This window comes from Trachinotus anak, unplaced genomic scaffold, assembly GCF_046630095.1.
Source record: "Trachinotus anak isolate AG129_WGS33_773 ecotype Australia unplaced genomic scaffold, CSIRO_AGI_Tana_v1 ptg000012l, whole genome shotgun sequence".
Lineage (NCBI taxonomy): Eukaryota > Metazoa > Chordata > Actinopteri > Carangiformes > Carangidae > Trachinotus > Trachinotus anak.
Window position 1 is genome coordinate 25,581,563 of NW_027273863.1, and position 18,407 is coordinate 25,599,969.

At 40.3% G+C, this 18,407-nt stretch overlaps 1 protein-coding gene across 1 annotated transcript in view; it reads right to left on the reverse strand.

The window, feature by feature from the left end:
- myo10 (myosin X) overlaps nt 1–18,407 on the reverse strand; it is a 120,418-nt gene that overhangs the window by 35,541 nt on the left and 66,470 nt on the right. Inside the window, exons 5-15 of the mRNA XM_071492690.1 lie at nt 8,400–8,534; nt 8,190–8,314; nt 7,348–7,361; nt 6,856–6,940; nt 6,370–6,473; nt 5,484–5,613; nt 4,465–4,583; nt 3,388–3,534; nt 3,019–3,119; nt 1,757–1,823; nt 1,421–1,513 (exon numbers count right to left, since the gene is read on the reverse strand). Coding sequence (XP_071348791.1) covers nt 1,421–1,513; nt 1,757–1,823; nt 3,019–3,119; nt 3,388–3,534; nt 4,465–4,583; nt 5,484–5,613; nt 6,370–6,473; nt 6,856–6,940; nt 7,348–7,361; nt 8,190–8,314; nt 8,400–8,534 — 1,120 coding nt within the window. The remainder of the gene's footprint in view (nt 1–1,420; nt 1,514–1,756; nt 1,824–3,018; nt 3,120–3,387; nt 3,535–4,464; nt 4,584–5,483; nt 5,614–6,369; nt 6,474–6,855; nt 6,941–7,347; nt 7,362–8,189; nt 8,315–8,399; nt 8,535–18,407) is intronic.

Below are 18,407 nucleotides of genomic sequence, written 5' to 3' on the forward strand. Positions count from 1 at the left end.
AAATCAGAAAATGAGTCTCTGCCAGCAAAAAAAAATCCCCAAAAAAATATTAATTCTTGGAGTGAAGAGCTGAGTCTCATACCAGTTCTTTTAACAGTCTCCATGTCTCTGGTTTGATATATATATTTGATTTATTTGATCATAATCCTTTTTAACGAGGCTGTAAAGCTTCACTAAGAGCTAGAGAGAAATATTTATTGCAATATTTAGAAGTGCACATATTTATTCAAATGAAACTTTTCTGCTTCTTTACTACTTGCAGTGACTTCTGCGTTTAAACCAAGTCAAGCTGTTCTCTTCAGAGCTGTGGGAAAGACCAGGGATCAATATGCTGTTAGCAACAGATGCTAAAACAACTGCAGACCTGTATCTGCAGTAATTAGCAGGTAAACATGACATATAAACTGCCTGATTTAATCTGCAAAGTGATTCGATGCTCCCCTGGTCTGATGCCATAACAGACTGTTGTGTTGTGTAAATCCTGAGACCTTGGTTCAGATCATGTGTAACATTATGTCAAGAGTAAACAAAGGTTTGACCTTTTCCAGGCTTTGGTTTTTGCTGTGATAACAAATCACCAGACTGTGGATGGCAGCTTAACCCTCTAATACCCACCCTTATGTAGAAGCTTGCACTGTACCTGGATCATTTTTGGGACAGTTTGTTTCAAAAATGGCCATGATGACTTGTAAGAGAAAAAAGTTTAAAGGTCCTATATTATATAAAGGTAGATGTCCATGTGTTTGTGATTATAAAGCAGGTCTAGGTTCTGTATTAATACTGTGAAAGTATCAAAGCCTCAGTCCACAGAGAAATGCACACAGCCTGTATTCAGACACTGAGCCTTAAAACCAGCCGTCAGGACTTCTGCAACTTTGTGATGTCACAATAAATCAGTCACCAAACTCAGCCATGACCCAAGCCCCGCCCACCTGGGCCCACCATCCAAACTTGCAGGATTTGGTTTCTCTGAGTGTTTACCTGAAATGTGCTATATTTTTATTGGATCACTCAGAAAACAGTCAGCCAATCAGATAAGACATTTTTGTTCCTCCTCAGAAGCCGAGCTGCAGTTGATGCTGAAATGAAATTATTGGTTCAGTGGAGCTGATGAAAATGTTTTCAAGAGTATTTACACACTTGAATAATGAAAGATGGACCCCACTCGATATAAATGGCAATGTTTTCATTTGTGACCATGTTAATGATGAGTTTTGGCTGATATGACTTCAGAAAGTCGATCATGATGACTTGATAAATTAGTAGCAGAGATTTTGTCTTTAAAGTCAGCCTGATTTTAAACAGAGAGAAGAACTGCAGCTCACTGAGTGTCATTTCAAACTGTCGTATTATTTCTGTGTTGGACCGAACGCCAGGTGCTCAGGCTGTAAAGGTAAACGTGGCCTGACAGGAGACGTACTGAGTGCTGACTGTGGAGTTTCTCCAGTAAGGTGTCATCTGTGGCTTTGGGGAAGTGACTCTCCTCATTCATCAGTGCCAGGAGACCCAGTTTCTATGGAAACAGAGGGAGATCATCAACATCTTCATGATTAATATCATCGTCATCTTAGCAGTTCTCATCCTAGAGTCTTGACTCTACTGTTATCTAATAATCATGTGATCAAAGTTGTTCTAAAACACTTCATCACCTGACTATTTTTAACTAATTTCACAGAAAAACTTTTTATCATCATCATCATCCTACTTCCTCCTGACGATTCACAAGTTGAGCAAGAAATCAGAATCAGCCACGCACCTTCTCAATCAGATCCAGACACTCTCCGTTGTCCATCCAGTTGATGTCAGCCCAGACCAGGCCCTCCCTGCAGGAAGCAGCAGAAAAGGGCTCAGAGCCAATTCACAGCAGCGAACACAGACATGGACAGCAGCTTATTAAAGTACTGATATTCCACCTCCTTGTCAAATGTGATGAACAGAGAATTTGTGTTTTCCATGATTAGAGAAAGAAAGACGTTAGAAGCTAACAGTGATGTGCCGATTACCCAGAGGACAAACACAAACAGACATAAACAGTTTCTGAGGAATCAGATTTACAAATGATAAAAAGACTTGGAGCTGGCGAGTGTTTACGCTGACTGCCTTCAAGCTAATACCGTCATCAGCTGAGTTTTCTGAGGATTGAGAAACATCAGGTAACGATTTGGTCAAACTGTAACTGGGCGGATATGAGATGATGTTTTGTATATGTGAAATCACAGAACTTGGCAGGCCACAGTCTGAGCTCTGAGTTTCCATGATGGCTGAGCTAAGCAGTGAACGCAAAAATACATTTTCCACGTTCTAACCCCTGTGTGACCTCGTGTTAAGTGTTTATGTTAATTGTCTTGTTATCAGGGATATTCTGATACCTGTGTGGCATGGCTCAGATTAAAAACTTTGTTAAACATGAACAGATGCCCAGAATCTCTTTTACTGTCTAATTTGACTGTCAAATAAATAACACCTCCTCCACTAGTGCCGCCCCTCCAGATTAAATCCTTACACACTGTACATGGTGCCTGTTAACTGGTGGGACTTTCCAGTGAATCATGTTGCCAAATTGCTGACATTTTGCTAACGGCTAACATTAGCACTATTTACCAGAAATCAGTTCTTCTTCTTCTTCTCCTACCAGTGGCTGCACATGGCAACTTCCTGTGTAGGCTGCTGTTTTAGAGCAGTGAAGAACTGACTTCAAGGAAACTATACGTTTAATAAGTTTATTAACAAATGATGTGGTATCAGATCAGTGAATAGATTCATGCACTCGTTGACACCAGATTTTCTAATATTTGTTTTCGTGCCAACTTTTCCTTCAGTTTCACAGAGTCTTTCTCTGCCTCTGTGGGACACATCAGCAGCTTGTGATGTAAATACTTTAACTTACAAGACCTTCACTGCTTCAGGTTGTGAGAGAACAACACTGTGGTAGGTTCGGACTGAGTAATGTCAGATGACACGAGGAGTTCGGAGGTGAAAAACAAACCCATCTGTCACGAGTGAACAGCCTCCACCTACTTGTTGTACTCAAGTTGCTCCAGGGAGAAAATGTGCTTGTTAAAATATTCCTGAAGCTTCTCGTTTGCATAGTTGATGTTGAACTGCTCAAAGCGGTTGACCTGTAGGCAACAACACGAGGTGGATATTAGACACAGGGAGTTAATGAGCTGGAAAACAAGGAATCCCTGAGGTGTGTTTACTGACAATTAAACAATTAATTTAACAATTAAAAGGTGATTAAAATATGAGAAAAAATACAAGCTCATACTGCTGAGGTTAACTGAGTGTGCTTTAATTTAATTCAGTTAAATGTAATAAACTTTATTTATCCTTTACAGGTAATTAGATTCTGACTTCATATGAGACACCACAGAAATTCAAGCATACCTCGAAGTTCTCAAATCCAAAGATGTCCAGGATGCTGATGGACCTGAAGTCTTCTTTGCCCCTGATGCAGTTGTTGAGTTTGCGGGTGATCCAGTTGAAACACTGAGAATAAAGTGCCATGGCCATGGAGTCTCTGGAGTCCACCGCCTGTACGTGAGCATGAAGAAATATAGAAACATTACTGGTGCACGGCTCAACAAAGAAGATTCATTCAGTCATGCTTTTCTTAACATTTCTCTGTGTTTCAGGCACAAAATTACAGATAAAATGTTCAAAAATTATAGTTAAACTTCTCGTGGCTCTTGTTGCATAAATGTTTTCCATTGAACTTTAATAATCACTGTTGTGTTTTTGAAGATGCGGTAAAGTTCAGTTTTCACATCTCAGAGGCAAAGCTACGGAAGCTGAGATTTTTTGTATCCTGATTTCTCAAGATAAGGGGACATAAAAATATTTATAGCCTTTCTCAGCTCCCGTATAAAGTTGCTTTCCTCTGTAATACAAGATCAACCTGCTTCATAATATTAGCTTTGTCATGAAGTGAATAAATGAAACCAAACTTGAAGGTATTTCCCATTGATTGTCATAATTATTTGCTTGGTTTTTATCTGGTTATACAAGAAAAATTACAAGGATTAGTTGCAGTCCATGTGCTTATTATCCAACATGGGACTTTTTGTGACACAAACACATTTAGTTTTGTAACCAAAGGGAAACTCCACTAATTCTTCACATCAGTTTACTGGTCACAGTTTGTACTGCTCACTGTTCTCAGAAACACTGAAGGCATCTCCAGTTGAGGTGGGAGACTGACTGAAGTTTGCATTACAATCTGAGTGAATAAGTCTGTGGAGATGCATTAAGGGAAGTGTAGGATCCACTGTTTTTTCATATGAAGCACTTTATTAAATCAATACAAATGAATTAACTGATCAGGGCTTCATTGTGATTGGTTGATCATGAACCTTAATAGTGATCTTGAACCCATCCATTCCAGCACTGATTCAGATTTCAAAAGACGTCAAACTGAGCTACATTTGGATCAGAGCCTCTCATATCGATGTGAATGTTACTGACCTGTTCTACAGTGAGCGGTGTGGAGATCTGCTCGCCCCTGAGGATCATGGACCGGTGGGTCAAGACCTCAGCCAGCTGATCTGAGTTCAGCCCCAGGAGGTCAGATGTGCGGCAGAGAGCTGTAAATGTGAGGAAAACTTCACTTTAAAACTCAGAAAATATTCTCCAAGGATGTCTGCTTGTAAAACTGCTGTTTCCAGATGCAAAACAAAAACGATAAATGATGCATCGTCCACCATCAACAAGAGGTAAGGTGCTGATCACCTTTCCAACAATCAATAACTGCTGTCACCACCTTTCTCAAGTCTGACCTTCGACCTTTGATCATTGCAGTGATAAAGTGACCTTGTGGAGCCAGATGAGACACAAAGGCCAGACATCTGGAGATAAAGTTAATGAACCTTAATGTTGATGTCTCTCCTTCAAACTGTGGATGTTTTCTTTTGAAAGATTTGTTCTGAGTAGTTCCAGAAACATAGAAAACATAGAACAAAACAAATATAGGAAAAAAAGAGAGAGACAAAAGACACTTAAACAACCAAACCAAACGAGTGCAGGTTGCACCTTCAAAAATCTTTAAAAATAAAAGTTTGAAAACTGTTTGAATGAGTGAGGGAGAGGTCGTGGTTGAGGACTTTGGCTTCTGGTGTCAAAGTTGCACATTCTGAGGAAATCATAATTAAAAATGTTTTAAAAAATCTTTGGCACAACTGCACAGATTCGATTTTTTATTGCCACACTTTTTCTCCATATGAGGTTTGACGCTGCTCAAGATACTGACACCTTTGTTCCTGACAGTCATAATTCACATGACCACTAGAGGTCCTCGTCAGGTCAGTGTGCACAAAGATCATTTTTGCCATTTGAACAAATAATTGATGCCGTTATTTCCTTGTGAGGACAGACTCACTCTGACAGGAAAACAAACAGGGAAGTTAGAAAACACTGAACAGTGACAGTGAGGGAGGAAGAGGTGTGAGGAAGACGAAGGTGGGGGCGACGAGGGGCAGCTCTCCGACCTGACTTGGAGGACACCTGCGCTCCTCCGGCCGTCATGAACTCAATGTTCCCTGCGTGAAGGATCCCAGCCAGGAGGCGCAGGATCTCCCCGATGTTCTCCTCTGTGAACTGCATCGTTCGCATGGCATTCTGGGAAATACAAAACACAAAGAAGAGGTTGATGAGTTCCTCATCGACGCAGCCTCTGATGGACTCCAGTGGATTTGGTTTTTTTCTGGGTCTCGACTGAAACTGTCTCCTGTTAGCTCTGGTCCATCCTCAGCAGCTGATCAGTCTTCTGGTCTCTTTGGAGGTTTGGACCGATTCCCAGTTACGTGTCTGTTGGTTCTGGGTTTGGCAGCAGAAATTTCACTTTTCAGTCTCACCAGGATCAAATGTTCTTACTCTGTTTCTTCCTCTGATTCATGCTAATCAGAAAATGAAATGATGAGACCCATAAAGAAATATATGTGAATACAAAGTTTTATTCATCAAAATGATAACAGCTCTCATCACATCACGTCAACTAAATCTCCATGGTGACTAAGAAAACTTCATCCACTGATGAAGCTCTGGAAAAAGCTAGTAAGTGGACCTTGAGTTGGGATTGTTGAGTCAAATATACAATGTGGCATAAAACATTTTATGTCTAATACGTTTAGATTTTAAAAATTACATGATTTTAAATTAAAGTTTTTAATTATTTTTCAAGTAACCAAATATTATATAATATTTCCTGCTTTATTATGCCTTATCCTCTTTTTTTCCTTTACGCTTTTTACTTCCATTTTTTATGCATCTTTTATTTCTGTTAGGCGTATTGAATGATGTCTGTGTATGATGATGTGCTATACAAATAAATCTGCCATCCCTAAAAATTATTGTAGAGGTAAATGTTTTGTGTACCAGAACATCCTGAAAAGTGCCTTCGTCGTTGATTGTCTTGTCGGTGAGGCAGCTGGACTGCCTCAGGTAGTGGTAGCTGTCGGGCTGGGTCAACCCAAACGCCTCTGCAGACACACAAAAACACACAATTTGTCATATTGAGAGCACAAAAGAAAGATGTTTTTTTTCAAGCTACTTCTGCAGCGCTGCATCTGGAACCTGCCGGCACTGCTACATCACCTTATCTGTCCAAATGCTTATTACTGTCCATGTAACTGCTTTTATCTTCAAATTGTTAAGAAAATCTAACTGATATAATTAACTAATTGTTATCAAAATCCCTGGTGTTTGTCCATTATGCTGCTAATGTTACTGCATCCACAGTGATGTTAAATTTAACTCTAACTTTATTTGATCTTTGGGTTTGAAAAGTTGTGATGCAAAAAGGAAGGAGAGGTTTACTCTGACTGCTTAGATTTATGATATGGATATGATGTTTTCATTCACCTCTCTGCTGGTTGTTGGTTCCTGCTAACAGGGCATAGAAAATGTGGTAGTTTCTCTCCCCTGGGTTCTGCCGGACCACACGGTTCTGTAGAGACAGAAACAGTATTGCTCATTATACATATTCACAAGTTTTGAGGATCCAACCTGACGTTCAGCTGGTTTGAAAAGTGGCTTGAAAAACTTAGTAGTGTCATGTTTTACAGAGAGCAGCAGCTGTTATCATGTTGGATTCATGTCGGCTAAGACTGAGCCCAAAGATGAAACGACCAAACCACTCTTGCAGCATAATCCTCCTGCTTCTTCTTCAGACAGACTGTTATGCTGCAGAGGTGGTTCTAGAAGTCTCTGTCAATGTTTTTAATACTGAAAAGTTAAAAGTTGTCATCATTGGATCCATTCCTGCACAAACCTTTAGCCACCTTTCAAACCAGCAGCAAGTCAGAGGAACAATAAAAGGACTTTTACAGGTTTGGAAGGAGGAAGGACACCTACCTTCTCTAAGAGGTCTGCAGTCAGAAAAGTGTCTGTTAAGGCACAAAACAGTCAGAGAGGACTTCACGACACTACACGACTGACAAAAGGATTCTGCTGTTCAACGGACAAACCAGGCAAAGATTATAAAAACTAATGCTCTTTGAAAAACAATGAAAACTACAGCCAGTTACCTTGTACCTGACTTTTCAACTTCATACTAATAATGCTGTTTCTAGGTAAACAAGCTAGTTAGCTATGCTGCTGACCTTCCAGAAACATGAAAACCTGACTCATGGATGATTAAAAATATAATTATTGGATTCATTTCCTTTTACATGAGCAAACAAACAAAGCAGTGGAAATGGGAGAAAATCAGCAAAATGCTATTTACTTCTTGCTGTCGCATTCATCCCAGTTTGTTAATAATTATAAATTAGGATCAAAATAATGCAGAAATTATTCATAATTAATTTGTTCTTTTTTCTCTGTGCTTACTGCCGCCCCTTACCGCCTCTGATCCTCATTCTTATGGAAAATGAATGGGAGGAGGTGGCTTCTCCTAGCTTACCGTCCTTACCCTTAAAGCTCCATCCAGTCTAAAGGTAGATGTCCATGTGTTTGTGATTATAAAGCAGGTCTAGGTTCTATATTAATACTGTGAAAGTATCAAAGCCTCAGTCCACAGAGAAATGCACACAGCCTGTATTCAGACACTGAGCCTTAAAACCAGCCGTCAGGACTTCTGGAACTTTGTGATGTCACAAGAAAGCAGTCACTGCTCTCAGCCACACTCCAAGCCCTGCCCACCTGGACAACACTTCAAGGCTGCCTCTCAATGTTAAGTGGGTTTTAAAGGATACAGTCGACGATCCTGCCTCCCTGGATGTTGCCCTTCTGGCTGAAATGCAGCTGGACAAACTTCCCAAAGCGGCTGGAGTTGTTGTTGTAGACAGTCTTGGCGTTTCCAAAGGCTTCCATGATGGGACTGAAAGAGCAGCACATGCAGGGTCATTAACCAGGTGACAAACATGCAATAAAAAAATAAATCATGAAGTAAGATGAATAATCACCTGCTCTCCAGCAGCGCCTCCTCCACGTGTGACGTCCTGTCTCTGGACGACACCTCAAGAGAGTGCTGGCTCATGGCCGACAGGAACTTCAGGATTAGCTTGGTGCTTTCAGTTTTGCCTGCTCCACTTTCTCCACTGAGGGTAAAAAAACCAAAAAAACACAAAAATGGTAAGACTACTTTTGGAATGCATTGACGTGCCTTTGGAAAGGGGCAAGAGAAAAATAATAAAGGTAATTAAGACTCACAATTATTCTTATTTTATCATTTTTTAATTTATTTTTCTTTTTTATGAAAATATTGTTTCCCCTTATATTATTAGTATTAATGTAGTAGAGTATTTTATTTTTAACCCTAGTTTTTATTTCTACATGAACCACAGCTATGAGACCAACATTCCCTTCTTGTATCATCAGCCTCCAAGCATCTGTTGATTAGAGCAGAGAAAATGTGACCTGAGTCAGAGAGTGTTTTAATTTAAACTGTGTGGGTGGAGTGTGTGAGTGTGTGTCTTTATTTAAGGTGTGACTGTGTGTCTTTGCCTGCAGGTTGTGTGTGTGCTCACAACGGCTGCTGCAACACATGAAACTCATTAAATGGGTCAGATGTAAATTAGCTACTGATGACAGACTCATAACTGACTGACACAGTTTTCACACATTCAGCTGAGAGCATCATGGGAAATATTTCAACCACTAGATGGTGCACTGGATACTGAAATACAGGAAATTAACAACACGCCACCAGGTCTTTAAAAATCACACATTTTTTTTTTTTAACGTTGGATCAAATGACTATGTGTAATGTAAAAGACGTTGCTCACAGTGACAAACCCACAAAGAATTATCATCTAACCATGCTGGTGTTCTAGCACCTTTTAGCTCATTGTTTTGGTTTTACAATGCTTGGTTCACTCTGACAGCTCTCATCGACCTCGCCTCCTGCCAAAGCCAAAAAAGCACCAGACAGCAGACAGACACAGTTAGAGAACAGCTGGTGGAGAAAGTGGAGCATTTAACAGATAAAGAGAGAGATATTTTTCCTCAGGAGATGGTGGAGACCAAAAGGAGTATTGTTTACAGAGGAAGCCTTTTGCAAACACATTAACTGAAGAACCTCATATATCAGTGATATCTTATTAAGTTTGTTTTGGCATCTTTTTTACCCCCTGGATCAAAAATTGCATAATGCAGATTTAATGTATATCTGCTTTCATTCTGCTTTAGTTCAGCAGTGGAAGAGTTTGAGGAAGCTCTGATTGCCGGATGTTTAATAGGCAACTGTTTGCTAACATCATTATCCATGTCACCTTCATTAGATGATAATGTACCTGATCATTGCTGGTCGAACTTTGTCCATTTGCACAACAGTAGCTGATGTAAAAGTGAAAGGGAACATAATTTTTTTTTAAATGAAATTGCATTCAACTTGGCACAGTGTGGTACTAATTTCTCCAATGTTGGTAATAGATGATAAAAATTAAACTAATATACATGGGACATGACTAGTGTAGCAGAAAGTACAGTTGGCAGCACAGTCTTTCCTTACAGTTACAGCGTGATGCTTCATTTTACTGACGGTATCATTCAGGGTTTTGGCTGTATGCACTATAAACTCTGTACTAGACTAGAGCTGACATCTCAAACAACTACTCTCCATTCACTGTGGTGATGACTATGATTTTGCATGTCAAACCACCTGACAGGCTTCATCAGCCTGTATGTCACTCTCATCCCACTGCAGGCTTTGTTTACACACAGGCTGACTGGAAGACGAGGCATTTTTCCATTCAAGAAGTGAACTGATCAATCATTTAGTCTTTAAATTGTCAAAAAAGAATAAACAATGCCCATCACAGTTTTCCTCCCCACCTTCAAATTGATTAATTTTGTCCGACTTACAGTCCAAAACCCAAAGATATTCAATTTAAGGTATCAGATTTACATCAACTTTACTGTGTGCATCCTTTAACATGGTTAAAGCAAATTGAAGAAATTAATCCTTCACCCTTTATTTGTCTGTTATTGCTTACAAAGTAATAGATTTGAAAAAATTGTTGTGTTTTTAGTAGAAATAGAATTTGTATTTAGAAATTTCAACAACTATCAAGTGTCTGAAGATCATTGAACTCAACACCAACCAGAAAATCTTATATTTCTCCACTGCAGAAACAAACCTAACAAAAAAGTCATTACATCTGAACACAGCGTGGTGCCCAAGGAAACCCCTCACACACCTCTCAGTGACATTTAACATGAACCTGGCAACCCACAGTCACACAGTGTGAGGTGCAGACGGCCCACGTTAATTATCAACCCTGTGCACAGACACTGAATTCTTCTTCCGAACTAAAGCAGCATTATGCAATTTTTGATCTCTAGGGAGAAAAAAAAGATGCCAAAACAAACTTACTAAGTGAGGTTATTAATGTGATGTGTTTTTAAAAAGCTTCCTAATTAAACATAAAGCTGACACAAAAGTATATGACCATCCTAACACACACAACAAGACCAGTTTCACTGCATAGGACCATATTTCAGAGCAGCAGCTGAATGAAAGATCGATCCAAACCTCTAAAACACCCGAGGAGGTTTTGATTAATGGTCACGAGTTTGAGTGGAGCACAGTGACTCCTGTATACACCATCTAAAATGGTAGTTATTTCCAAGTGAGTGTTGCTCTCACATCTGTAAACATTTTATGAAAGTAGGTGCGATTCAGCTCAGGAACAAAACTCCTCATTTGGGTAATGGCTGGGTGGCTCCCCAAAGAGAGATCACTTTTCTCAGCTCGAAGTGTTCGGAGGGTATTCGGGCTGATCTGTTGCAATAAAGACAACTTAAAGACAAAAAAGCCACAACAGCTGACGGGGGGGGGGCACGTCAGATTGTCAGGTGAAGTCTGTGAGGCACTTTGCAAAAAAACATGCTGAGGGTAAAAATATTTGCAAAAATATAGTGTTGAGAAGTTTCTTTTACACAACAGAACCTGGCAGACGCTGCTGAATTTGAAGGATATTAACATACATGTGGTAACTGGGACTGCAGACCACAGGCAGGAAAAGACAACTGGAAAAACACTGAAATTCAACACAGACTCTGGTGGGAAGATGCAGCTTTGCAGCTACGTACAGTTTCCAGTTGGACCAACCCAGATATATATATATATGAATTTAAATCCAGGTGTAAATAATGAGGGTGTGTACATATTCTCTTAATCTGATTTCATTTGGAAGTGACCAACAATGTAGTTGTAGCTCTAAACAAAACTAATGAGGTATTACTCAGTGTTTTCTGACATTTTAATGACCAAATGATTTATAAATGAATCAATAACTAATACTGATACAGCAAACAAATTAGAGGCTTGTTTTATGCATTCAATGTGTAGGGTAGTCGGCAGACTGAGTGACAGAGGTAGTGGTTAACATTTGACATATGGATGGACTGCATTACAACATATCGTCCTCCTGGGGCGTTACGGTGGTTCTGAGGGGCATAACATACAGTCAAAAACATCCACGCTGTTAATGCATATCTCTCCTGACTCTCACCACAGGAAACTAATCTAATAAAGCAGATACATTTCTAGCTGAGAGACAGATTTTAACCTTTTGCATCCTAGAGGAGGAAACGGAGATCAAAGACGGCCAAATTCCTACCTCATTAAAAAAAAATCTTAAATGGACTTCTCTGAAAGTGTTTTAGAAAACTGAAAAACTGAACAGCTGAAAGAAAAGAGATGATGTGGGGCTTTCGCACAGTATTTGCAAAATCATTGTGAATCATTGATATTTTCAATAATTTACAGGCAAACATAGACTTTAAATGAAAAATGATGCACAAAATTATAAAATAAGATTTTTTAAAAATCACTAAATGCAAATAGAGTATTTTCTTATTAGTTTTATTTCTTACATTTTCCTTCTCTATTTGGCTGAAAATACTGACACAATACTTTTGTTACAACTGTCTGACAGCAAGATTTCATGTGACTAAGGATTTGTGAATTTTTATAGGCATATGTGTAATTTTCCTGTATTTTCTTTTTCTTTTTTATTAAACTGACAAAATGGGAAGTTGAACTTGCAGCTGAATTTGTGCTGAAAAAAAATATTACACATGCAGTGAGGACAGTTTGAAAGGTGCTAAACAAAGACAGATGCATAGAAAAGTTGACAAAAATCAACCAAAATCTGGCTATTAAGTGAGTCACATCTTACTCTTACTCCTATATGTTTATTTGGAGAATTTATTAACCTAATATCTGACTGTTTATGTAATCGACAGTAATTATGTATTTGTGAAGCAGCCGGTTGCAGCATTTTATGCCTTCTACTTGCAGGGTACTGAAAACTTGATGTAAACTGCATCTTTGCATCAACGACAAATCATTTCTGCTCATCACGTGTCTCTTCGACAGCAGTTTGGACGAAACTGCTTCAGCCATGTTTTGGAAACAAAGCTGAACCTGAATGTGTGGTGTGACCGGTCATATCCCTCCTGTCAGTGGCACATTCCTGATGAACAGAAAACAGGCCTGGTGATATAATGTAAACTCTCAGTGCGAGACATGTGGACAGATGTTATGACAGGACGGGCTCCACACGGGAAAATGAAGCCAGAGGTGACTGTCAGCAGCTGCTCTGGTGCGGGTCATTGATTGATTTCAAGGCTGCTGTTTGTAGCATTTTTAAAAATCAACTTGTCATAATCATGACACCGTGGAGTAATTACTATAAACATCTGAGGACTGGGAGGAAACGATTGGTGGATGTTAGTGGTGTTATTTTTAATGATCAGATTCTATCTCACCTCATGCATATTAAATGCACTTGTTCAGGGGCCAGCAGCCTGACAGCTTTCTGGTTTGAGGGCTTCATTACAGCTAAAGAGTAAATTCAGACACAGCCACAGAGCTCACCAGTGCTTGTGTCCAACAGTGGGTCAAACTTTCTTAAAGGGATTGGATCTTACTTTAAAGAGCTCGGTGTGTGTAACTCATTTAAATAGCACAGACTATAGTGATGGCCAAATCTGAAAGGGCCTGTTAAATGCAACTCATTTAAAAGACCCCTGGCAGTGTGCCAGCTTATCCAAACTAGGACACACACACACACACACACATATACTGCTAAACAGCACCCTGCCTTTGTACTAATCCCTGGCTCTCCACATGCTGTTGCCACCCAAGGTAAAAACCCCCCACAGTCAGGAAGGAGGGAGTCTTCAGCCGAGCGACTGAGCGTGCTGGACAAACGGCCTCCACAGCTCTGGACCTCACCCTGGGCTTTTGTGCCGAGCAGCAGAGCCACAGACGCTGTTGAGGAGTGAAAGAACCGCCGGGCAGGGAGGAGAAACTGAGACGAGAAGAGAAACGCAATGAAGGGTGAAAGAAATCTGTCTACACATGTCATTTAATCCGGGCTCAAGTCTTCTTAAGAACTTTTTCACTGGGAAAAAAAGAGAATGATCTCACTGAGCTACCTGTCTGTTGAAAGAAAATGTAAAGACGGAGTGAACATCTAAACTCTGCAGGGGTTGTGCCAGAGATATTAAAACCTAACAAATCAATTAAAGTTTGGTACAAACATTCATTTTCCCAAAATGATGGATCAGTGTGCTGGGAGTCTCTGCGGTACCTTTAGCTCAATGCTAACCTAACATGCTACCATGCTGATGTAAAATGGTAAGGAGCGTGGATTTGAGGGACAAAGCCGCACAGGTTGTCACAAAAATACTTTCCCTGGTTTTTCATTAACTAATATTACCAAACTTCTGTACAAACTGAAAATGAGCAGGATACTCAACTGTCCTATTTCCTTGTGTCGATGTCAACTCATGTGAGTGCAACTTATGTCAACTCTCCATGACGCACTGGAACAACGGTGAACACTTGGATAAACTGTTTCTTCAGTCCAATAAACAACGTGACCTCATGAAAAAAGACAACAGAAAACTATTTTGCTTTCAGGCACAAAGGCTCATCCTCGCTTTCGTACGAATGGCTGTAACAAAAAACCAGACCAGGTCTAATTTATGTGAGGCAATAAAACAAACAACAACAGATACCAATTAAGTTTGGGTTTAGATAATTGTTCACATTAACCAAGGTGGTGAGATATGATTTCTTCCCATTGTACTTTCTTGTTTTTCTGGGATCCATTCCTTCCTTTGGTCACAGTTCAGTCAAATCATTAATGTGATTCTCAGTGCAGACGACGAAGAAAAAAATCCGGCCAAGTCCCAAAAGAAAACCTCTCAGGTATGTTTTTGCAAGGCTTTGCTGCAGGGCTTTTGTTCCCCCAGATGCCTGAGTTATTAACAAGGCTGGAGAGTCTTGAGTTTGACCTCACACCCACCCCTGGGGTCAGGAGGTCGGGGACAAACTGCTGGGTTGGGGGCTGCCGGTTGTGCAGGATAACACCCTCAGAGCTTTGTAACTTAATCAAATCTGGGCTGTTTTGGACACAAAGCTAAAACAGTCAAAACAATATCAGCCCTAAAATCTTAATTTTCGTAAATGAAAAAGTCAGAGATAATCCCAGTGTTTTACAAGGGAGGTTTGACCTTTAGATATGTTCTACAAAGAAGCAGCAGCATCTTTGAACAAGTCGGTATAAGATTTTTATACTATTAACTAGAGCTGAGTATCAAACATCAAGACTACTTTGGCACTGACCAAAAAATTTCCATGGTCCTGAGAATAAAAAACTACCAAGCACTGAAAGCTGGCACTGATCTGCTAAGATTTAAAGTCCATTCAATGATCAGACAGATCTGAATTTAAAAAAAAATGTTTTATATAATCAAAAAGCTCCAAAGCAACTGCTAAATGGACCTAAAGGATGAGACTCTTCTGCCAACTGCTGTCTTTTCTTGAGCCAGAGTGAACTTTGATTTCATGGTGCCGAACAGATAGTAAAAGTGAAAGACTATTTATTTCAATTTGGTCGAAGTTTTTATGAAGCTGCCTGGATTTAGACATTTAAGAACTGCATTGGGTATTGCACATTTTTCAACACAGTTAGGACAAATGAGACACAGGTTTCCTTCAAAATCTCAGATACACTTACAAATAAACCTTGACAAAATCAAGTAAGACTTGGAGCCTGTCAAGCGGAGCTTTTTTTTGCACATGGGCACTGAGGATAACTCTGGGTTCTGATGGGTTTTTGCCAAAGTGTGCTTGTCAAGCTGCACTTGACTCAGCTTGGTTGTTCGGCCTTTTTCTTTTGCTAAAGTCTAGGAAATTTTCCCGCCATGAGTTAACAGATTTGGTCTTTGTAGTTTTTTAACAATGAATTGTAGAGGTGAGGGTAGCAGTGGACCTCCTCACACAGCATCTCTTCAAACTCAGTGTCCATGTTCGTTTTTCAGCTCATGTTGGGGGCACTGGACACAAGAAATTGTAGGGTATGCAGACGTCCACGCGAATGTTATGCATACACAAAATTTACATCACGTGGAGTGTCACAAACTCACGGATACAGAAATTATACCATTGGTTTGTCACTGGCTTCGGATGTGGTTTAAGTCAGGGCTCTGTTCAGACCACTCAAGTTCTCCCAGCACCAACTTGGGAAAACCATTTCTTTATGGAGCAGGAAAGAGACAAACGCAAATTGTTGACACAAACCTGGAAGCACAAGCTTGTCTAAAATATGATTGCACGCTGTAGCATCAAGCTCTCCCTTCATTAGAACTACGGGGTCTCAACCAAACACACAACATCAGGTAATAAAAACATGCAATTTAAAATCTGAATCGCCTGTTTATTGCTTTATTATCCAGGAGGAAACCTGCCATGCTGGGGTTGGCTGTGCTCAGTGAAGGTTTGGAGGTGTTCCAGGAGTCTCTTCGTTGGTGGTTCAGAAAGAGTTCTTGCAGAAATCTGTAGCAGAAACTCAACGGGGGGGGGGGGGTTTCCATTAAAATCATGTGGCTCAACGCAGGCAGGTATCTGCATCAGTGAAAACGCAAAGTGGCATTCATGAGCATTAATGAGCAGATGCCTTTTGTTAGAGCTGGCTCCTTCTTCCTCCTCCTCCTCCTCCTCCTCCTCCTCCTCTTCAACACCAGCTCCTGTTTCATTCGCCTCCGTCTGCCTGGATCTGATTACCCACAATCCCTAAATCCGACGAGAAAGCTTCCTGCCTCGCCTAGAAGTGCCAGCTTGCAATTTATAGCTCTTCTTCCTCACACACACACACACACACACACACACACACACACACACACACACACACACACACACACACACACACACACACACATCATGAAATGATCCTTTCTGTGTATGGGTGGGGGCACTGGCATGTTACATGTTTTACGAGGGTCTGGTCTAAAATGGCTTTGGTGTTTTCAAGGGACCAATAGGGTGAAATGTCTGTGTGTGTGTGTGTGTGTGTGTGTGTGTGTGTGTGTGTCACAGTTCATTGTGAACCAGACCACGTAGTGTGGCAGCTGGACAGGACTTTGACTCAGTGTTAAAATGATCCGCCTCCTCCCAAAATCTAACTTTAGGATATCAAACACAAACTTTATGAGCTTGAAACCTGGCTGTAAAAAGTTTGTGGCGCGCTCCACCGTGGAGAGCGACAACTGTGTCAGTTACAGCAGGTCCAGTTTCAAACACAAGCGCTGTTTAGTCATGTTAACTCTTAAAAACTCCACTTTTCACTCTCTCCTCAACACACCCTGCTTCACTTTTACCACAGAGGTCGAAATTACACTTAAAACACCTGTGAACACTGTTGCCTGCTCACATCAGTCAGTCAGAGGAGGTCAGACTGACATAAATATATACATGTATGGGTTTGAATTTTAATTTGAAGGAGATATTTGTAAGTTTTTGCTATTGCTACATAGCCAGTGTTAGCATTAACAGCTGTTTATTCAGCAGTCTAGGAGAAATGTTGCAAGTTCAACATTGAGCTTCATTCCTTTACTCACCAGCATCTGTCTCCACAGGTGGAAAACAACACCAAGGTTAACTCAGTCTCTATCATGTCTTCTCTTCTCCTGAAGTTAGCATGCTAACCAGCTAAAAATGAAGCCAAGTGCCAAGACCACTGGAGTCTGGATCCAAAAACAAGTCAGTCCCCGTAGACACCCATCTTAAAATTGCCAACTTTACAGGAGAAATAAACATGTTTACAGCCTGGTACAAAAACCGTTTTGGTCTCTAGAGCTAATTTCCTCCTTCATGACAACTGTGAATTTTTATGTAACTCACCTGTTTACATTTTATTAAGGACTAAAGTTAAGTATAATTGGGGCATGGCTGCCCTCAATGGCAGGTTGTTACAAGAGGACCTTGTTTATTGCATCCTGTGGTTAATTGTGTTGTCTTACAACAAGACAGAGAACACATCTGTCTGCATAGGGGCATAAAATCCAGGTGTGAGTCAGTTTTAAGGGATCTTTAAAAAAACAAACTGTGTGCTTTTCTTTGAAAATCAGAAATAATAACCCTCAAGAAAGTCGAGTCAAACTAAATTCTGCAGAGAGAGGTTAAGTTCTTCTGTGGTAAATTGGTAATTTTGATAATTGGTATCATATATCATGATAATAAGATATTATTATTTTGTTTGGTCACAGATATGAGGCTGTGTCTTGGGCCTCCATGTTGTTTCTCAGTAACAGTACACCATAGACCGTCAGTAAATCCTCAACAGCCTGTGTCTTGACGTTCACAGAGAGCAGCCAGCCCACACAGCCGGACAGGAGCCCTCAGGAAAAACACTCCGATTGTCTCTGCTCCGCCCTGCAATTATTCACAGCCTCACACATCCATCACCCACAGCAGCAGCAGACCAGAGGGAGCTCCAGCACTTCGCTCCTGCTTTTACTCTAAAGCCCAGACGTTAAGAGACAATCAATGAGAGCGAGACGTTCAAGCCCTCAAAGATCCTGCACAAAGGTGATAAAAAAAACACGATATCTTCTCTCTGGCTTCAGACAGAGACTTCAAACTAGATCAAGTATCAAATTAATCAAATTAGAGA